This window comes from Diabrotica undecimpunctata, chromosome 9 (assembly GCF_040954645.1).
Source record: "Diabrotica undecimpunctata isolate CICGRU chromosome 9, icDiaUnde3, whole genome shotgun sequence".
Taxonomy (NCBI): domain Eukaryota; kingdom Metazoa; phylum Arthropoda; class Insecta; order Coleoptera; family Chrysomelidae; genus Diabrotica; species Diabrotica undecimpunctata.
Window position 1 is genome coordinate 36428204 of NC_092811.1, and position 23836 is coordinate 36452039.

The 23836-nt window shown below is 34.6% G+C and overlaps 2 protein-coding genes across 3 annotated transcripts in view; one reads left to right on the forward strand and one right to left on the reverse strand.

The window, feature by feature from the left end:
- LOC140449849 (uncharacterized) overlaps positions 1-23630 on the reverse strand; it is a 52572-nt gene extending 28942 nt beyond the window's left edge. Inside the window, exons 1-5 of one of the 2 annotated variants that reach the window (XM_072543217.1) lie at positions 23532-23630; positions 22686-23239; positions 16105-16745; positions 12077-12238; positions 8391-9693 (exon numbers count right to left, since the gene is read on the reverse strand). In XM_072543217.1, the coding sequence (XP_072399318.1) occupies positions 8391-9693; positions 12077-12238; positions 16105-16745; positions 22686-23239; positions 23532-23554 (2683 nt within the window). In that variant the 5' untranslated portion in view covers positions 23555-23630. Of the gene's footprint in view, positions 1-8390; positions 9694-12076; positions 12239-16104; positions 16746-18209; positions 18289-22685; positions 23240-23531 lie in introns of those variants that run through there. The other variant, XM_072543218.1, reaches the window with a different exon arrangement.
- LOC140450529 (uncharacterized) lies at positions 10224-10766 on the forward strand. The gene has a single exon (XM_072544185.1). The coding sequence runs from the start codon at positions 10224-10226 to the stop codon at positions 10764-10766; it is 543 nt and encodes a 180-aa protein (XP_072400286.1).
- Positions 23631-23836: the final 206 nt, after the last annotated feature.

Sequence of the window (23836 nt, forward strand, 5' to 3'; positions counted from 1 at the left end):
ACATGAAGATGATATACTTAAAGAAATTGCCCCCTGAGAGAAGGGTCACAAGACAATAATATGAAACCAAGAAAAACTCCTGACCTCTGTTATCACGACCTGATAACAGGGGAAATATTAAAACAACTTTCAAGAAACGCATTTGTTAAGCTGACTTAGCTTATTAATGCATAAATTAGGTTAAAATATATTTTGTTAACATGGAAAGTTGCAGAAATAGTTATCATACTAAAACCAGGTAAATCTCCGCAGCAAGCCTCCTCCTACAGGTCGAGTTCATTATTATCTAGCATATCAAAATTATTTGAGAAACTATTGCTTGCTAGAATGCAGCCAATTATAGAAAAAAAATTTGATTCCAAATCACCAGTTTTGATTTAGACACAAACCCTCTACAACTGACCAACTACATAGAATCACATATACCATCGAAGAGGCTTTGTAGAAAAAAAAGTATGCTCAATAGTATTTCTGGATGTACGGCAGGCAGTCGATAAAATCAGGCACACAGGTTTTTGCCGTAAACTAATACTGTTCTTCGTAAACAATTTACTGACATCATCAAATCTTATCTAATCCAGGCCCGGATAGAGAAGGATACAGATACAGAAACCATGGAAAGAAGGAATAAGTATGGAAAAGGGTATAGAGGCTAGACTATATATCGTTTTCCATAAGCGATGCACAGTTACGGCCCCGCATGGCCCCTACGAAAAGTCAGCTAGAGCTAGCTTTTAGAGGACGGAAGAGGCCAAAGAAGCTAGTCCTGAGAGTTGCAACTCTCAACGTGGAAATCATGACAGGTAAAGGAAGAGAGCTCTCCGATTTTATGCAGAGGAGAAGGATTGGTCTACTTTGTGTGCAGGAAACTAATTCTAATATGTTCCTTATGAAGACTAAATACCAGTATGTTACCTTAAGTAGCGGGGCAAGGGAAAGTCATAGATAGTCAACACCAACCGGTGATAGTGGATACGGAGATAAAAGTGAAGCGGAAAGAAAAGTAAGTAGGATACCAGAAAGTAAAGTGGTAGAAGTTAAAGGATTTGGCAATAGTCTTTGAGAGTAGAGTGCTGGAAATGCTTAAGGAAAAAAATACGGTAAATGACCAACAGTAAAGTGTGGTGCGAGTGGAAGAGGAAGTGCTAGGAAAAACATCTGGTAAAGGGCCTCCTAGATACAAAGAAACTTGGTGGTCGAACGATGAACATTAACAGAAGGCTATAAAAGAAGAAAGAGGCTAGAAAGAGGTATGACTGATCTAAAAGAAAGGGAGATAATGATATATACAGAGTAGCGAAGAGGGAAGCAAGCGCGCTGTAGCTACTGCTAAGGAAAGATCGTGTGCCCAGCTGTATTAAAAATTAAAAACTCCCGGAGGTATGAAAAAGTATACAGCATTGCTAAAGCAAGGGACAAGTCATCAAAGGACTTCGCCCACGTGCTGCAGATTAAGAGTGGGGATGGAAGAGTGTTAATAAATGATGCGATGTTGAAATAAAACAGAGATGGCATGAGTACTTTAGACAGTTGCTAAATAAAAAACACCAGAGAAGAGACAGAGGATGCGGGATTCCAAATCAGCATGTAATACCGAAGATAGCGAGAGATGAAGTTGTCGAGGCGTTAAATACGATACAGAATGGTAACGCAGTAGGACTTGATAAAATACCTGTGGAGGTTTAAAAGTCTCTAGGAAAGGAATACACTGATATTTTGAGAAAACTGATCACTAGGATGAGGAAACCAGGAGAGATACATCGATAGGAGAAGAACAGTTTTAGTTTATGCTAGGAAGGAGAATAACGGATGTCTTGTTTGATTTGAGAGAGTTAGAAAGAAATATAGAGAAATGGGTTCTTGAGAAGTAAGTAAGGCTCGTGAAGAATATGTATGAGAAAGCGTACACAAAAGTAAGGACTGCTGTGGGATTGCCCGAAAGTTTTCCAGTGACGGTTGGTTTACATCAAGGCTCTTCACTGAGTTCTTACCTGTTTAATCTTGTTATGGATGTACTGACAGAAAAAATAAGGGAGGGGCTTCTGGGTCAATGCTCTTTACTGATGGGAGTAGTTAGTAGAGGAGAGCAAAGAAATGTTGGAGGAGAAGTTAAAGTGTTGGAGAATGGCTACTAAAGAGGGGGGATTTAAGGTTAGTAGGTTGAAAGTGAGTATATGTGGCCGAGAGTAAGAAGAATGGTTGGGGACATAAAATTTCTTGGAAAAAAACTAGGACGAGGAGAAGAACTTAAATTCATTGGCTCCTACATAACAGAAAATAAAAATAGATCGAGAAATAGCCCACAGGATACAGACTGGCTGGTTTAACTGGAAGCGAATAAGCGAGATACGTTGTGATCGAAAAAAAAAAAAGAGTGTGGTGAGACCTGCGTTGGTGTAGGGCGATGAAGTGTGGCCTGTAAAGAACATTCAAGAAAGAAGATGGACGTAGCTGAAATGAAAATGTTACGGTGGATGTTTGTTAGATTAAACGGAACAGGATCAAAAATTATTAGGGAAAGAACCGGGGTGACTACAGTCTAAAAAAAGATTCAAGAATAAAGACTGCAATGGCTTGGTCATGTTAGACGTAGAGATAAAAACTATGTGGGACGAACGATAGAGCTATTAGAAGCTGATGGAAGGAGAAGTAGAGGAAAACTGAGCAGAAGATAGAAGTACTTTGTGGCAGAGAATATGAGAGTGAAAGGTTTAGGTGAAGAAGACCCGATGAAAAAAGAAAAGCTGAGGTAGAAAAAGATCAAATCGTACCTAACCGATAGATACTTCAGAATTAAACAGGCGCCTACTTGAATTTCTAAGAAGTATAAGAGTTCCACATGATAGTGTTCTGGGTCTGGTTAATTACCACAGAAAAACAACATGCACAATGAAAACATAAATGTATTGCATAGTCAACCGAATGACACGACGTAACTACACCCTCAAGAAAGATATATGACAGAGGAGAAGAGGTAGGTTACCATCGATACCAAGGATATATATATTTTAAGCTATTAGTAATAAAGTTTTACCGATCATTATAAATCATTCGTATAAACTATTTGTTAAAATACTCATTTTTAAAAGAAATATTAATTTCATACAGTGTGTTCCAACGAAAATTTGACTCCACCAGAAACTCAGAAACCAAGAGTTTCTTCAAAATTTAAGAAACTACGTAAATTTGTATTGGGGTGGGGAACAAATTTTTATACAAAATTCATTTTTTTTTAAATTACTTAATAAATTTAAAGGTAATTTTGGATTTAACTAATTTATTGGTTAGATATCAGTAATAACAAAAAAACATACAATTTCACCAAATTAACGAATTAAATGTTCTTAGTGATCTCCAATACAATAATTTAATCAACCTAAAAATCGATATCAACACGCCACTGTGTTAAAGATATTTTCTTTTTGTAAAAATATTACTTTTTTATATGAATTTTTAAAGATAATAGTGTTTACAGGTTACCTTTGATTTGAGATTTATCAACGACTGATTAATCAGAGATATGACTGTAAAGGTTTACAAAACTGGAATATTATAGCGAAGAAAGAATAGAATTAGTTAAGCTATATTATGGGAATAATCAGTGTGTTAAGGCTACGGCAAGGATCTTTAATACGAACCACCCAGAAAAAAACGTAAGTCAGCAATACGTTAAACACTTAACTAATAATTCTAAAGCTAAAGGTGATGTTAACAACACAAAGCACGAAGTAGACCGTTGAGTGGTTGAAGTGGCCGTATTGGGTCATTTACAAATGGATAATCGACAGTCTATCAGACAACTATCTGGTGTATCAGCATCTAGTGTTTATTGAATTATAAAATCCAATAAATTTTACCCTTATAAAATATGAATGGGCCGGTAACCCGTTACCGTAAAAAGTATAACACCACGAAACCTTTAAATAAGCCTCGGATAGATCGGTCTTATCGACGACGACTTACGCAAAGAAATATGGACTACGCACTCGGTACCTGGAATGTCCTGATATTTAATAAACCAGGAGCACAAGCATCATTACTTAGCGAGCTCAGAAAATGCAAAATAGAGCAATACAAGAAACTAAATGGCTAGGACATGGAATAAAAGACATAAAAACGCATACAATACTGTATATCGGAAAAGAGAGCGAAAAAAAAGAGTTCGGAGTAACTTTCATAGTTGACAATAAGATAAAACACGCCATATTAGATTTCAAAGCAGTGAATGAGAGAATATGTAAACTAAGAATGAAAACAAAATTCTTTAATCTCTCAAGCATTAACATACATTGCCCAACAGCATGGAAATAAAAGAAGATTTCTACGAACTGCTAGAAGAAGTATATGACAGCTCACCAAGAAACGACATCAAGATCGTACTAGGAGATATGAATGCTCAAATAGGCAAAGAAGAACTTTTCTTAGGAACCATTGGTAAACATTCACTCCATCAAAATACCAACGAAAATGGAGAATTACTTATCAACTTTGCCAGTAGAAAAAACATGATCATAAGTTCGACTTTTTCCCCACACCCCGACATACACAAAGCGACATGAATTATGCCTGGAGGAACAACCGCTAACCAAATTGATCATTTCTTGATAGACAAACGGGCCGCAACAAGCATACAAGATGTGAAAAGCCGAAGAGGAGCATGCTGCGGATCTGACCATCTCCTAGTACAGATAAAATACAGATGCAGAATTCAGAGAAACAGAAGGGAAAGACAGGAACAAAGAACAGAACAGCTAGATATACAAAACTTGAAACAACAAGATGTCAAACAGAACTATGAAAGAGAAATAACACAAACACTGACAGACACAGGCAGTCTAGGTACCGAAGAACATTGGGAAGAAATCAAAACAAAAGTTATTGATGCAACAAGAAAAATCATAGGCAAGAAAAAGAAAAATACAAAAAGGGAATGGTTCAATGACGAGTGTAATAAGGCCATACAGAAAAGAAATGAAGAACACAAGAAATATATGGAAAGAAGAACCAGAGAAGGAAGGGCAAGTTACCAAGATGCAAGACGAAGGGCAGATAAAATATGCCGAACAGAGAAAAGAAAATACGAAAACGGCAATATACAGAAGGATAATTTAAGAGAAGGATACAAACCCCGAACAAATCTATGCAGAAATCAAGAAGGGCAAATAACCAGTGATCCAAAAGAAATAAAATCAGTCTGGAAAACCTATTTCCAAACTCTTTTAGGGATACAAGAAAATGAAGAGCATATGGACATGCATCACAATGAGGGAGACACCGAAAATATAGAACCCCCAACGATGGAAGAGGTAAAACAGGCAATACGAGCACAAAAGAACAATAAGGCTCCAGGTATTGACAACGTGCCCCCTGAGCTATATAAATTAGGTGGCGATCACCTAGTAGGACAAATGCATATGCTCATGAACAAGATTTGGAATGATGAAAAGATCCCTAATAATTGGAAAACCGGGATTATATGCCCAATCTATAAAAAAGGGGATAAACTGAAATGCGAAAATTATCGCGGCATAACCCTCTTGTGCACGGCGTACAAAATTTTTACTTACATACTAAACAAACGACTCCAACAACTAACTGAAAATATTGTCGGGGAATAACAAACCGGTTTCCAACAAGGAAGATCTACAACTGACCAACTATTCACAGTGAAACAAATCTTAAACAAATCGTGGAAATACGACATTGACGTCCACAACATATTCATAGATTTCAAACAAGCCTACGACTCAATTAATAGGAACAAGTTATATCAAATATTGCAGAGCTTTAATATCCCCCAAAAATACATCCGACTGGTAAAAACAACAATGGATTCGTCAATAGCAACTGTCAGAGTCCAAAATGAGCTCACTGAAAACTTTACGATAGCCCAAGGATTAAAGTAAGGAGACGGGCTGGCACCGACACTATTCAACCTGACCTTGGAATATGTGATAAGACAGCTGAAAATAGGAAGAGGTAATCTCCTAACAAATAAATCAATACAGATTGCCGCCTATGCCGATGATATCAGCATCATGTCTCACAGAACAGAAGAGGCGGCAGAAATATATTCACAATTAAAATCAAAGGCAAAAGAGACCAGACTAGAAATAAATATTCAAAAGACCAAAAAGTTAACACAGGCAAGAGCTAGGGGAAACAGACGCACAGTTGAATTAGAGGACGATATTGAAACGGGTTACATTAAACAGGAGTGCATTCAATAACATGGCCAAACTCTTTAAAAGTCACAATCTTAATCTGGAGATAAAAGTAAGGCTCCTACGATGTTATATCTTCTCAATATTGTATTACGGAGTTGAATCCTGGACACTAACTGAAGCAATGGAGAAAAAACTTGAAGCCTTCGAGATGTGGCTATACAGGCGAATTCTAAGGATATCATGGACAGACAAGATAACCAACGAGACCGTATTACGAAGAGTGGGCAAAGAAAGAGAGGTGATGTATACCATTAAAAGGAGAAAGTTGGAATATCTCGGACATATAATGAGAAACAGCACTAAATACAGATTACTGAAGGTAATCCTACAGGGTAAAGTATTCGGAAAGCGAGGAATTGGGAGAAGGAGAATATCATGGTTGAAGAACCTGAGGAAATGGTTCTCCACAACTACAACGAATCTATTTAAAGCATCAGTCAATAAAATAATTATAGCCAGAATGATTGCCAATATTCGGAACGAATAGGCACTGAAAGAAGAAGACATTAAACATGGATGGAACAGAAGAACCAGAAATCCAAAGAAGAATAATAGTAAAGGGAAACAAAGCTTATTTTTCACTCGATCATGTGTTTCGCTCCAAAAACACACACTGGAGATCGAAAATCAGGGTCTACAAAACTATTATCAGACCAATAGTATGTTATGGATGCGAGACATGGATGATGACAGAAGAGACAAAAAGAAAACTGGAAGTCTTCGAAAGAAAAGTCCTAAGAAAGTTATTTGGACCTATTAACGAAAACGGAATATGGAGATCCAGGTATAACCATGAACTCTACCAACTGTTCAAAGAGACACCGATCTCACCGACTTCGCTGATCTGGTCATGTAGTAAGAATGGAGACAGAAAGATTGCCGAAAAGAGCCCTTGATAGTAAAATGCATGGCGCAAGACCAAAAGGAAGGCCACGGAAAAGATGGGAGGATAAAGTGACAGGGGACGCGCAAAATTTGCTAGACGTGAGAACTTGGAGAAGATCGGCGCGGAATCGACCAGGTTGGAGGCATAGTTTGGAGGAGGCCAAGGCCCGATTTGGGCTGTAGCGCCATTGGGGAGAGAGAGAGAGAGAGAGAGAAAATACGATTACTTCATTAATTAAACGAAGATTTAATTAATTAAATTAAGATTTAGTCTTGTCGGCTTTAATTTTGTGAAGAATTTAGTGAAATCATAAATAACAACCAACATCGCTTATACAATACGTGTTTTTGCGAAAACTGTACTTTTATGTTAAGTGGTGAAGTAAATAGACACAATTGTCGTTATTGGAGTAACAGTAATCCTCATTTATTCATGGAGACACATACACAAACACCTCAGAAATTAAATATATGGGTTGGTAATTTAGGGAATCACGTTATTGGACCATTATTTCTTAAAGGAAGTCTTAACGGAACAACTTATTTAAATTTGTTAGAAGACGTTATTGATCCGCTCATCATTGACACATTGGAATTTGATAATAACCTTTTAGAGGATGAACTGATTTTCGAATAGGACGGGGCACCCCCACATTATGGTTTACGCGTAAAACAATTTTTGAGTCAACGTTTTCCAGGGCGTTGGATTGGCAGAACAGGTCCAATAGAGTGACCGGCCAGATCACCGGATCTTTCGCCTTTAGATTTTTTCCTGATCTTGTAGAGTTGAGACAAAGATTTGTGACAGAATGCCGATTATTGATATCGGAGGTATTTGCAAATGTAAGAACAGGCTTTGAAAATATTACTGTACGGAGGTCACAGGTCATTTCGAATATTTAATTAATTAATATTTAATAAATAGTTAATTTGATGAAATTTTTTGTTTTTTGATAGTACTCTTTGCAGCCAATAAATTAGTTAAATGCAAAATTATCTTCAGTCATTCCGAAAATAAAAAAAATTGAGTGTATTGTAGAAAAAAAATACCTTTCAAATAATAAACGGGGGGTTAATGCGGGGCAGCAGAGGTTTAGATTTGAGGGCATGAATTTTACATGAAAATTCGTCTCCCTCCCAATACAAATTGACGTGTTTTTTAAATTTTGAAGAAACTCTTAGTTTCTGAGTTTCTGGGGTGGGGGGGGGCAAATTTTCATTGGAACACACTATATAACAGCATTACTACATATAACTATACTTTAAAACATACATTACCTGTAGTTAAAATTACATAATCACTTTTGGTACCATTATTTGAAAAATCACCATTACTGCTACTGTATCTCGCACCAATGTTTCCATATTTTAAAGTAGTAGTATTTATAGTAGTACTTTCCATACTATCAAACATTACAGTAATATTACTAGTTGTATTATTACCGGTTAGGTTGGAAACAGTTAAATTTAAATTGGTAGTGGTGCCTTCTACTAAGGTTTCATTATCTGATCTTGTCTCAACATTCAGCGATGTGCCATATTTACTGCTCACAGTGATACACACATTAGTACTTTTATTGGTAGTAGAATTTGATTCATTAGTAAAATTATTACTAGTAGTATTTTTAATGCCAGTAAATTCTATATTTTGTGTAAAATTATTAGTTCCATTGGTACTAGTTTCGGTAACAGGATTGATATTGATACTTTTAATATCGTTAGGACTACTGCCAGTTAAAGCAATGTTATTATTAATGAAGCTTTCAGATGTGGCACCTACACCTATGGTGGTAATATTCCCATTGCTAGTAATACACAGATTTTCACTTATATTTACAGCTGCAGTAAGTTTTACTGTTATACTACTACTAATTGAGCGTGTGCTTTCATTAATAAAGCTGTATTGTGTAGCATTTTCAGCCACTGATCTGTTTAAGGAACTAAAATTATCGTTAGTGATACCACCTTTGATTAAAGTTTCTTTTAACAAGTTTACTGGACCTACCGTTTGGTTTTTGTTTTCGAAAATTGTAGCATTTATGGTTGTGCTGTTCATAAGGTCTATGCTATAATTATGTGTACAATTTTGCTCTACGTTTTCAATAATTGAGCTTTCATTGTTTAAAACTGTAGTACTATAGCTGTCTGAACAAAGATCGATTTCTGTAACAGTCTTATGTACGTTAGTACCATTATTCTTAGACTGAAGTACTTTATTATTATTGGACTGTAAAATGGATAAATTTGTTGTATTTTGTACAGGTTTTATAAAATTGTTTTCAGTAGTTTCTGAAATAGCTTGCTCAGTTTGACAAGTTTCGTTCGCAATAAAATTTCTAAGTGTAGTGAATTGGCTCGTAGCTGTAGCATTATATAGGACATTTGTATCATTTAAAGCAAAAGTAATTGGTACTTCTCCAGCATCTGTTAAATATTCTGCTTCATAATTTATTGGCCTCACTGCTTTATCTGTTTGAATAGGTTCCAAAACTATTTCACTAACGTTCTTTTTCTTTCTGTTAGAATTTTGACTACTGGTAATACTATTAGGAGTTGTGGTATTTATCTTTACAGTCACATCCTACAATAAAAAAACATGATTTACAATATACAGTGTGGCCCATTTAGATTGGCAACACCTCTATAACATTTGGTAATCGATTTTAACACCAATTTTGCTTTTCAAATGTAGTGTAATAAAATATCTAATTCGGGAAATAATTTTTAATGTTTATTCAAGTTTTCAGGGCATACTACGATATATTTTTATAGTCGAAAATACAGAATTTTCATTAGTGATTTTTTTAATAAAAAATTTCCTACGCCACTGGATCTAGAGTGCCAAATAGGTATGACAAAAATTTTATTAAAATACAATAATAATTATTAACGAAGTTCTAACAACTTCAAATTTTAAACCTGAAGTACAGTTATATTAAAAAAAAGGGTACAAGTATTAGAAAGAGAAGTTAACGTCATCCTATTTGTGTAAAACCGGCTGGGATTTTTGGAGGTTATCAAATGTCATAAGTGATCAAAAATGCAACTCATACACGTCAAAGACGTTTAGTTTGATAGAAGGTTTAACGTTACGTACAATAAAAAATTAATATGCCTAGTCATTTAAGTGAGATTGAAAAGGCTCAAATAATTACGAAAATGGAAGAAGGATGGTCAATTCGTGCGCTAGCAAATCTCTATAATAGAAATTTGAAAACAATCTTCAGAATTAAGCAACGATGGGTCCAACAACAATCATTAAAAAGAAAAGTTGGTTCAGAGCGTTCCAAAGTATCCACTCCTCAACAAGATGCTGCTTTAGTTCAATTCTTAAGAGATAATCCATTTGCGACGTCGAAGGATTCAAGGATTCATACGGGATTTCCTGGTGCCCAACCTACTGTAAGCAGAAGGATCAATGAATCTGAATTAAAAAACCGACCAGCTGCTAAAAAACCATTAGTAACTGTTGAACATCGGCAAGCAAGAGTAATATTTGCACTAAACTATATTTACCGCAATCCACAATTTTGGAACAACGTCATTTTTACTGATGAAAAGACTTTTCAGTCGACCTATAACGGCCAGCCAATACTAGGTTTGAAGAACGATATATTCACTCTCATAATAAATCTGGATCTGGTTTTTCTGTAAATGTATGGGGTTGGATTAGTATATATGGACCTGGTGTTTGTTGGAGATTAGAGGGAAGATTTACTGCCGACAATTACATTAACGTTTTGGAACACGTAATGCTCCCTTCTATTGAGCAATTGTATCCTAATAATACTTTTATATATCAACAAGATAATTGTTCAGTTCACACTGCCCATGCCGTAAGGAATTGGAAAACCTGGAAGTATTGCCATGGCCTGCGCACAGTCCAGATATAAATCCAATTGAAAACATTTGGGGCATAATTGTTAAAAAAATATATAAAAGAAATTTTATGCCACAAATTTCAGATCAATTGTGGGATACAATCTTAGAGTGCTGGGATCTTGAATCTTGATCCAAATATGATATCTAATATAATTCAAAATATGCCAAATAGACTAAATAAAGTTATAGAAGCAGAAAGATCACCAAATACTAAATTGTATTTGTAACAGTCATTAAAATTATTCTTTATATAGTTGTTGAATAAATGGTTTCGTCTAATTAATGCTCAACGCCAATGATTTATATTTTTAATAACCTGTGACATTTGATAACCTCCAAAAATCCCAGCCGGTTTTACCACCGGTTTTACACAAATAGGATTCGTTAACTTCTCTTTCTAATACTTGTACCCTTTTTTTTTAATATAACTGTACTAACACAATAAATTAATATCAGTATCACACCGTCTCAGAGACGTCTCGTTTTTTGGTCCACAATATTTATTTTTTGATGAAATTCCTGAAATGTACTAATGTTTATTACACTCTGGACCAAAATTAACCGGCCACCTTAAAAATGGTTAATTTTTGATTTATATCACCTAAATCTGTTGTCCGATTTAAGTGATTTTTTTATTATGTTTATAGCCTTATTCTTTGACAATATCTTTATAATAATATTGTTGCTAAACAGGTAAATTTTCATTATATACCGGGTGTTCGAATCAAACTGTTTTTTTTCTTAAAGTTTGCATCACCCTATGGACTATTCTAGCATTTGTAGAATACTGAAATTAAATCGTAACTATAAGCCTCATGCTTTTTCAAAATTTTGTTTTTTGATTGATTCGCTTATGTTGGATAATACAAAAGTTAGGTGCTTTAACAATTAGATATGTTTTTTATCAATTTTTATCTCCGCGGAAGAGAAAAAATAATCTTTTTGAAAAAAAGTCATTTGTTACAGTAAAAATCCAATAAATAAAATCTTCCAATAAAGAAAATTCAAATTAACAATATTTTGGTAATCAAAGTCTAATCGAAATGGGTCACACAGTAAAAAAAATACAAAGTTATATTTACCTTAATCTGTGTACCATTTTGCGACAAATCAGTAGATGTATCGTCATATTGTTCCACAACCGCATCTTCCTCAGGTATTCCCAATTCCAATGGGTTTTGCTCCGGTTCAGGAATAACTAAATCAGTATCATTCATCCCACTGCTTGGTTGCAATGTATTATCCTATAAAATATTACAAAATGAGTATAAAAAATATTTTTGTAAAAAATTTCGTAGGGGAATAGCAAGCCGGATTCAGGAAAAATTAATCGAAAATAGATTTGATTTTTACCCTAAGACAGCTACTTAAAAAAGAATGGGAGTTCAATAAGACTATTCATAATCTATTCATAGACTTCTAACAAGCATATGACTGTATTAAAAGAGATCAAACTTGGAATATCATACGCGGACGACAGACATTATTGGAAACACCGTCGCTACTGAAAAGAAACCTTTCAACAACATAGAGATAGAAGCAGAACAACCTATATAATGGGCAATAAAGAGAAAACTAAATACATGTGCATTAATAGACGAAAGAGTCAAGACAGAATAGTGCAAAATGTAACAATAGACCCATATAACTTTGAGAGATTGGAACGTTTTAAATATCCAGGAGCGACAATCATCGTAGATAACCGTATCACTTCTTCTTCCCCTTCTTCATGGAAACTCTATGGAAGATTGTCACTCCATCTTTTGGGCGGTCGTCCGATACTTCTTCTACTTCTTCTATTCCATTGTTTTTTCTGTGTAATGCCCATTTGTTTATACAGTAGACGTTATATTTTTTTTATAGTGTGTTCACTCCTCTTTAGATTTCTCAGGAATATATATAAAACTCATTGTGTGCCTCATGGACTACAACATGTATAACAATTGTTTAAAGTTTTCGGCAAATTTGCCATTTTCAATAAGCACTTTATTAACTTTATTTTATAAACATCACAATATATATTTAATTTTCATGTTTACATGTGTTAAACATGTTTACATGTTACACTTTTTAAAAGTGTAACATTGATTTAAAAATTGGTATCTGACATTGACAGATGAAATCTGGCAGGTATCTAAAAGTAGGAGTGGGTCAAGCTCGTATCTTAAATATCCACATAGTGCATTTAAAAAGAACGCAATTTATTAAATTATGATACATATTGGAAAGATCCGGCCATTGGAATGGCCGTCAAGAATGAGCAACACCGGATCGTCTTTTGAAGGCTTTACATGATTGATAAAATGTTGCATCCATCGCGTAAAGATGTGGCTCTGTATGCATCCTGAAGGGTTATTTTCCTTCTAGGGTGATGACCTTAACAATCTTGGATTGTACGATAGTTATACCTTTTTCATCAACATTATACACTCTTAGGGGGTTAAAATTTATCTTCTCCATAGCTGGTTCCAGAGTATCAAAAAAACGGTTGATATTTTCTGGGGTAAAACCTTTTATTCTGTTTTTTGAAATCCCCTGTGAATTTCTTACAGATAGATTGGGATGCCGTCTGAGGAAATTTTGGAGCCACTTTTTACCGGCATTACTATCTCTTTCTGAAAAAGCATGGGAAAGGTTATTTCTGATAGCAAGCTGGTATGCTAATCTCCGAACGTCTGCAAGTACTAGACCATATCTTCTGTCCATTTCCAAACAGAACTGGCACACTACTACATAAAAAATGGAATCCAGAAGATATGAAAAATGCTTTTGATGTTGTTAAAATTAAACAAATGGGATACTTAAAAGCGTAAAAGTGCTTCGACGTTCCCAAATCAACCATCGAGCTATATGTTAAACGTGGCAAAGACTCAAAAAAACAATCCGCGCTACGAATGGGCTGAAAACCAGTTTTATCAGCAGAAATGGAAGAAGACTTGGTACAGTACTGTTTGGAAATGGACAAAAGATATTATGATCTCGTAGTAGCATACCAGCTTGCTATCAGAAATAACCTTTCCCATCCTTTTTCAGAAAGAGATGGTAATGCCGGTAAAAAGTGGCTCCGAAATTTCCTCAGACGGCATTCCAATTTATCAGTAAGAAAACCGCAGTGGATTTCAAAAGTTTTACCCCACAAAATATTAACCGTTTTTTTGATATTCTGGAACCAGCTATGGAGAAGATAAATTGTAACCCCCTAAGAGTGTATAATGTTGATGAAACAGGTATCACTACCGTACAATCCAGGATTGTTAGGGTCATCACCCTAAAAGGAAAAAAACAAGTAGAAGCCGTAACTGTTGCAGATAGAAGGGCACTAGTAACTGTAGTTACATGCATGAATGCTGCCGGAGGATTCGTTCCTCCGTTATTTGTATTCCCACGCAAAAATATGAAGGCCGAGCTATTAGATGGAGCTCCAGCTGGGTCAATTGCTGATTGTCACCCTTCAGGATGGATACAGAGCCACATCTTTACGCGATAAATGCAACATTTTATCAATCATGTAAAACCTTCAAAAGACAATCCGATGTTGCTCATTCTTGACAACCATTATAGCCATACACGGAATCTGAACGTTATAGACTTAGCGAGAAAAAATTATATTTCTATTGTATGCATTCCTCCGCATACGTTATATAAAATCCAACCGTTAGATTTGTGTTTTATGTCTCCTTTAAAGACATACTATTTAAGAGAAATCCAAAATTGGTTGGAAGAATAATCCTTCTCAAAATGTAGGACCCTTTCAGATAAGTTCATTATTCTGCCCTGCTTATCAGAAATCTGCTACTGCCAATGCGTTTTGTAAAGCAGGAATTTTTCCATTAAATCGGAATAACTTTTCAGAAGCAGATTATTTTAGAAAAACAAAGAGAAAGAACTCTGCCTCGACAACATACTTCTGATTAGACTTTCAGATAAGGACCCTTTCAGATAAGTTCATTATTCTGCCCTGCTTATCAGAAATCTGCTACTGCCAATGCGTTTTGTAAAGCAGGAATTTTTCCATTAAATCGGAATAACTTTTCAGAAGCAGATTATTTTAGAAAAACAAAAGAGAAAGAACTCTGCCTCGACAACATACCTCTGATAAGACTTTGCCATTGGAACCAAATCCACCAGTAGCTCAATTCAACTGTCTATTGAACCCCCCCCCCCCCGAGACATCAAATGGGTAGCAGTGTGGAAATTAATCAGTTATCGAACGTTGTAAACGTTCAAGACTTTTCACCTTTACCATCCTGCAGTTCAATTAATTCAACTGTCTACTAAAAAACCCCACCCCCAAAATGGGTAGCAGTATAAAAATTAATCAGTTATCGAACATTGTAAAAAAGACTTTCACCTTTACCATCCTGCAGTTCATCGACACCTACTTCAAATAGGGGAGGTAAAACCAGTTCTGCGGCTTTAATTACAAGTACGCCCTACAAAAATGATTTAGAAGCTAGCATTAAAGAAAAACAAAGAACAGAATCACTTAAAAATAAAGAACAGTTGCCAAAATTTAAGGTTTTAAAGAAAACTAAAAGAAGACGATGGTCAAAAATAAAAAGATGAAGAAAGTAAAAGAAGAAAGTGAATCTTATGATGATGATTCAGATATGATTACCGATCAAGAAAGTAACGCAGAGTGTATTTTTTGCACTTAACATTATTCAAAGGACCAACATGGAAAAAAGTGGGTACAGTGTTCAAGTTGCTTCAGATGGTCACATGAAGAGTGTGCTGGTAGTGACAAAAAAAAACACTTACGTGGGTGATTTTTGTATTTAAAAATAGGTTCCTAATTTTGGATAGGGTATCCAATTTTAGAAACAGTTTTTTTTAAATTTAAAAAAGTGTCATTTTTATTTTCGCCTAATACTTCGTCTAATACTCGCCTATTGTTTAATAATGAAATAAATATTTTAACAAAAAAATGATTCCAAAATGTGTTTCTGACTAAAAAAAAATTCAATGAGAAAAAAGTATGAAATATTAGGCTTCTTTCCTATAAATAAATGCATATATATTTAAATGTATATGTATAATGATGATAATAATAGGTAGGTACCACTTGATCAGTTTTTTTTCAAATATAGAGCTCTTGTAAATAAATTACCTCTCTACGAAAAATGTTCGAAATATTTGTGGGAGCTTTTGTTACTGCACTGTAGTCGACATGACTGGATGTCATATTGTTGACTGTTACAGAATTGGTACTTGATTCCATATCTTTTATCGTTGGAGAAGACGCATTCATTCCATTTGCAGTTGTTAAATTTTTCTCTGGCAGCATTTTCTGAGTATAAGTTTCAGAACTTCCATTGTTAACATTATCTCCATTGTTAGTCACTTTAGCAAACACGATCGGGACGTAAGTGAAATTATCTGAAAACATTTTATTTTTAATTATAAAATCAACTATAGCGTCAAACCTGGGGTCATTTTGGGAACTCCTTTTTGCCAGATTTGTGTTGATCTTTTTCTTATGATTCTTAAAATTTATGTACGTTGAATGACGTCGTTTTCTGTTGTTTCTAACAAATTTTTGAAAACACTGTTTTCCGTTATCTAGCTGGCCGTTATTTAAAATAGTTGGATCCTGGCGAATTGCACATTTGATGGTTTTCCAAGCATCGTTGACGTTTCTCGGTGAGTTTCTTTCAAGTAACGCTTGAACCATGTCGTGAATGAAAGGTACTTCATGAAATATTTTGGTTAATTCTTCGCAGTTAGGTTTTTCATTTAAATCATCTGAAACTAATTGTTTACAATATGTTAATAATATAACGGAGATATGAGTTCAGATATTTCAGAAATTGAAAATGAAATAATACTAATAGAAAAGAATATAACTGAAAAGAATGAGTAATTTAAATAAAAAAAATAGTACACTCTTAACCCTCCAGTGGACGGGTGGGTAAGAAATTGTTCTAGGACACAGGTGAGGCCTATCAGGACGAATATTTTTTGGCATTTTTTTTTGCAAAAATTATTTTTTATTAAAATAAAACACACCTTCATAAATACATTTAATAAAAATAATTTATTTTTTATAACATTTGAAACAATTACTATTTTAATGGGAATAAGCCACAAATGAAGTTTAAAATAAGTTTATTGACGTTTCAATTTCCACTTCGAAAATCGTATTATTATTATTATTATTATGATAACGATTAACAAAGTAGAAATTGAAATGCCAATAAACTTATTTTAAACTTCCGTTGTGGTTTATTCCCATTAAAATAGTAATTACTTTAAGATGGCACAAGAAAATAGCTTCAGAACAATATTAAGAAAACGTTTGAAATGCTTAAAAATACAAAAAACTGTTACTTTTTGACGTATTTATATTTAAAAATCAATAACGCCGTTTTCTACAAAAGCAGATATTTTAAACCTATTTAGTCTAATAAAGAAATTAAAAGTAAAACTGAACAAAACCATGAAGTGGAGATATTCAGGATTGGCTAGTATACCTGTTGAATACAAAGCATGTGGTGTTCGTGTGTATCAACTTATAAAAAATGCTTATTAAAAGCTTAAAACTTTTATTTTAAAGAAGATCTTTTCGGAATCAAATCATTCCATCATCAGTTTACTAAAAGAGAGAGAGTAAAAATACCAATATTAAAAACACTTAAGTTGAAATTTAAATGCATAGAAAGAACACGTTGGTTTTTTACTACTTACATAAAAAGTTGTTAAAAAACATTGTTTTGCCACAGAAAAACACTGAAAGGACATCAGTAACAAAAACAATCCTCATGGAATTTACAAAGGTAAATGCAATAGACCGTTAACTTCGCTAATTAATAAAAACTAGAAATGGGGGCATCTAACGTGATCCCCCGGAGCTGGATCTAGAGTTAACCCTACTTCAGCACAGATCAGAGGTAATGTAAGTGGACAAAATCTCACCAGCTCTGGTTGGTCATGTTAGATGCCCCCATTTCTAGTTTTTATTAATTAGCGAAGTTAACGGTCTATTGCATTTACTTTTGTAAAATCCATGAGGATTGTTTTTGTTACTGATGTCCTTCCAGTGTTTTTCTGTGGCCAAACAATGTTTTTTAACAACTTTTTATTAAACTGATGATGGACTGATTCAATTCCTAAAAGATCTTCTTTAAAATAAAAGTTTTAAGCTTTTAATAAGCATCTTTTATACCTTGATACACACGAACACCACATGCTTTGTAATAAAGAAATAACTTTTACCAGCAAAGTTTTAGACACTCCGCACAACAGACTGTAATATGCTCCAGACAAAGTCGGCTCTTATATAATTTGCAAAAAAATCTAGTTTTACGTCTTTTACAATATGGATGTGGGGGATGTGGATACTCTGGATCAGGTATGCTTAGTTTGCGGCAATCTGGTGTACACCTATAGCCAACGTCTCAGTTAAAGCCCGTGCTGCAATGTTTGGTTTAAACAAGTCAAGTCTTAAATTTTTTTGAAAGAATCTTCTGTCTTTGCAACAGGGTGCATCTGGATTATTGTACCTAGTTATAACAAAAGCATTAATCGAAGCCACATTTAGCAGTCCATACAATGTTACCATTGTCCACCTTCTAGTTGCCCTGGCTACATTATACGTTGAAGATATTCTATCTACTCCACTTTTTGTTAGATTGTAGAAAGATATTATTTCTGGCTTTTGGGCACCTCCAGTTGATAGATGGATGTTGTCAATATCGAGATGCAAAAACGATTCTAGTAAGACATGTTTAGATTTCCTAGGGACATAAGAAAATGCGGTAGTATAGTTTCTTAAAGCAAATGACAATACTTGTCTATTCTTTCCTGTACGCAGTATTTCTGAAAGCTCTAGTTTATTCGACCGAATTGTACCAATAACTGTCAAGCATTCACGTTGAAATTTTTCAATAACTTCCATGACTGTAAACCAGCGATCCATAGTTATATTTCGTCCTGAACCATACAAATGTTGGCACCTTCTTATTGCAACATCGAGCATTTATTTGACACCAGAAACGACCCTTGAAGTTGATGACCTGCGTAAATATCCACGTTCTTCGTGTACAAACTTCTCGAATCAACGAATGAAAAAATGTTTATCCCATATTTGTAGGATTTATTCGGAATATACAATCGAAATGAGCATCGTCCCCAAAAAGCTAAAAGGATTTCTTTTAATGTAAGATATTTTCAGGAGTATAAAGAGACTTACATTTTTAAAAACTTCAATAATTCTCTAATAGCAGCCAGTTTATCAATAGCTTCCTTTCTTCTCTAGTATCTGTGTGATCAAATCTAATCACACGCGACACGAATCTAAATATTCGTTGGGACATAGCAGCTACGAAGATTTCAGATCCCATTTTATCGTCTGCCCAATAGTCTTGTAAATTTCTTCTTGCGCCTTTTTCAAATCCAGATATAAAAAGCAAACCAAAATAAATCTGCAATTCTTCTTTGGATGTTAATGTCATATCATATCTATCTTTATATTTTTGAGCAACTTTTCCAATGTACAATGTATATTGAACAATTATGTCAAGAATACAAATATGGAAATAATTCCATGCGTCAATTGGAGTCATTATATTCTTTGCTTCTCGTATTGGATCTGGTAAATGATAGATAATAACTTCTTGCCTTTTTTGAATGTTTCGTGAATGCGGAAGTTTTCTCCATTTGGTTCCATTTTTTTTGCCCAAGATTTTGCCCAATTGGCGCATCTTAATCTTGTTTACCTTCTTTTTCAGTGTCAGTTTCATGAATGCTAAACTCTTTGTGATCCGTGTCGTTCAACAAAGATTCTTCAGAATCATTTTTACCCGAAAATTCCTCGGTATCAGTTAAAACTCTCTTATCTTAAATATGGATACATTTTAATATATAGATAACAAATAACTCAACGAGAGCAAGAGATAGGATTTGGGAGAAGTAATATTACGATGAGGTCACTTCAATAGTTAGGAGTAGGTGGTGTAAATGGTACTTCCAAAAGGAATGAGTTAACCTAAAAAGATATATTAAACAAAAGAACATATACATATAAAAGTCTTTGTTTAAATATGCTACAAAAAGAAGAGGTTATTCCCAATTAACAGAAAAATGTTATTTTGTTGTTTTTAAAATGTAAATTATTTGTAAAATATATTGTTTTGTAAAATGTAAATTATTAGTTACATTAATATCAAAACAAAGTAATACATTAGGATTACAGGCTGGTGAGACTTAGCGCTAATAGTGAGATGTTTGATAATGAAGATTATAAGTATCTACGTATTTTACAACGTTGTGCAATTTGCAAAAGTTTTTACGAACTTTAATTAAAGTATAAGCAATGGTATAACATGTAAAATATGAAAGCCAGCTATAAGAGAAACCTCATATGATCTTGATATACTATGCCACGTGTTTAAGTTGTTAGAAAGAATGATATTGCAACGGGTCGAGAAGACTATCGAACAAAATCTAATCCTGCAGCAAACTCGGAAATTATTCAGTCCCGGAAAATTATGCATTCCACAAGAACTTACAATCACCGAGTGCATAAAGCGTGGCTATGAGCAAAAATGGATTACAAGTCTGGCATTGATTGATTTGTTGGCAGCTTACGACGCCGTAAACTACAAGGTAAGCCCAAGGAAGTGTACTTAAACTAATGCTGTTAAATATTTATACCAACGATCAGCTTGACCGTGGCTACTAAAAAAAACTTCCTACACGCCGACGATTTGACCATAGCTGTTTAGAACAAGGCATTGTGTGGAGTTGTAGCTAAGATAGAAGTGGCACTCTCTCTGTCTATGTCCGAATTCTATGAAAAGAACTCCCTCAAACTCAACCAAATAAAACTCAACTTTGCATCTTTTACCGTAGAAATCAATCGTCAGTCGACAGTAGCGCAGAGGGGAATACCCTGAAACACAAATCTAGTCCAAAATATCTCGGAGTGGTAATGGACAAAAGATTTACCTACACACATCATTGCAAAAAAAACAAGCCAAAAATTATGGAGTGCAAACCCTGTACTACTCGGTAGGGGAATATTCATATATATATACCCGGTATTTAGGCGTTCCACGCCCTTCCGGTAGGGATCTATGGAGGAGTATCACCTAGCCGCAAGCCCTTATCTCTTGCCGTACTGCTCCACCATAGGCCGATCAGATACCAGCATATTCTAGACTAAGCCGCAGATTCATTTTAGAATTTTAAACTACTGCGTTAGCCTTTTTGTTTGCTATTCACCGAGCCGGGGATTTGAACTGACATCTCTCGCATTGAAGCGAAGGAGAAGCCAGCCGCCCAGCCCGCTTGGCTATCCGATCGGGGAATATTCATGATCGGTATAAAGGTGGGATATGATCGACACACCTAACCCTAATAAAACTCAAATTATTCTCTTTGGACACTACAATCTCAGCAGACCGACTCCAACTCCGTAACCAGATTGAGTACCTCGGTGTGGTCTTCATAAAAACATTAAACTGGAGGGTCGATCTGGTTGCAGCCTGTAACAGGGTGAGGAGAAGAGTCGGTTTACTAAATGCTCTCTGAGGTAAGTTCGGACGGATACACCCACGTACACTTATACACACGTACAAAACATTAATCAGGCTGGTGATTGAATATAGGTCTAATCTATATATCATGTTTAATCGCCGCTTCACACAACATTTGCTGGGATTGGAACAGGAAATCCTGAGTAGAGTAAACAACAAACGGCACGAATACCCTTCCGCCCTCATTCATCAACTGTCGAATATCCAGCCCATCAATGAGAGGCTCTCCTCTTTGAGCAGGAGTTATACAATCAAAACCATCCGTGGCCAAAACTTCAGAGCCCAAAATATCATCAAAACTACCTGCTCATATTTCGGTAATGTTTTCAACCGACACCCTAAACGCAAACTCTTATTCCTACCCAATAAATTGCTGACCCTTATCAGCAACGAACTTCCTGAGGAATACATTGATATCCTGGAGGCAACTTCACTCTATTATTGCTAAGCCAGAGATTACATTGCAAAATTATACCTGTCTATTGTCGAGGCTACAGTCACAGCTATTGCCCTCTCCGCGATCCATAACATTATATATTTACTTATTAAATTCAGTCACAACTCATAACCATATAACTTTTTACTAATAAAATTCTGAAAAGGACCGTTTTAGCTCAACAACCCTTTCACGTCTGACCACCCTGGACAGCACCTCCTCCGCAGGACAAGAGCCACCAAAGCGTACCACCAGTGAGCACAATGCAACGACACATGCTGACACCAACAAAAAGAAACCACGCCCTGAAGAGGTGTCCCACCTAAATCAGGACAACAAAATCATCAACAAAGAGAACCAACAAACAGAAAAGAACAACCAGACAACGATCGAACGCAGAGGATTCACTATGCGAATGTGGTGAAGTTTAGAACGCGGAACACATACTGAATTGCAGACTATCACTGCAATCTCGAATAACTGTGGCATGCTAGCTACCATGTCATTGACGTCACCTGTTACTGGGCGGAGAAAACTTTAAACATTTAGTTCCGGACACAAAAAGTTAACTGAAGTACACAACGAACAGTATTAGTAAAATAATTAAATCTGACAAATAAATAATAGAATAGAAGATAAGGAAGAAGCAAAAGAGAAAGGACTAGATGAAGAAAAAAGAAACGTTCATAACTATTTTAGCAATATGCTATACATTACCTTTAAGATCTTCAATACCCAACTGGTCATGATTTATTGTTATGGACTCAATTTGTTCAGATTTGTCATCATTATTACCAGATCTTGCCCTCAACTGACAATTATAATCGATTTTATTACATTCATCATTTGATAAAACATTAACTTTATTACTTTTAATATTTATGTTCTTATTTCGAGCATTTCGATGCCTTCCCTTTTTCCTAACAACGTAGTATCGTTCTGGATACCTTATTTTCTTCATAACAAACATATTAGAACTACCTTGTTTATTTTTAAGCTTCTTATTAACATTTCTAACTAACACTGGTTGTCTGTCTACACTCTTAACGTCAGTTTTAACTCTTGGTAGAGGCCACACATTGTGGTTTTCATTCTCTTTAAATCGCTTAGTCAATGGAGCAGATATATCCTTGGCATTAGCATGATCTCTATCCGATTCTTTTTCTTCAACTATGTCTTTAAAGTCTTCTATACTATTAAGGTACCGTTTATTAATACTAATTTCTACAGTCTGGAAGATCAATCCGATGAGAATGGTTACCACAAGAAAACTATAAAAGAGCCGATATATTAGAAAAAAAAAACAATATATCAAAAAAACCTTTTTTTAATGTTTTAAAAATTAATAGTAAATACTACTCTCTTGAGTACTCCACGTAATAAAACAGGCTTTTTATATTATTTTATTATACCTTTTTAGTTAGTAAATATTATAACTAATCACTTGGGCACAAATTTAGTCTTATTGCTGTTCGTTTTACGATTGAAAAATCAATATATTGATACATACAAAAAGATCTATACCAATGAATAATAGTAGAATAGTATTAAAATATTACTTACAGATTTAAACCATGCAAATGCATTGAAATTTAGAATCCAACAGCATAAAAATTCTCATTGTGGTCTCTATAAAACAGATATAATAAACTTACAATAAACTTGGTAAAAATATTTTTGTATAACTGTCAAATTAGTTGTCAAATTTTGAAATACGTTAAAATAATGATTTATGACTAGCCTATACTAGACTTTACGCTATAACAAAGTCTATGCCTTCTCACTTACTTGTATATAATTATATCTTTATATATATATATATATATATATATATATATATATATATATATATATATATATATATATAT

Coding starts and splice junctions, on each gene's coding strand:
- LOC140450529 (XM_072544185.1), top strand. CDS start 10,224: ATGCCTAGTCATTTAAGTGAGATTGAAAAGGCTCAAATAATTACGAAA.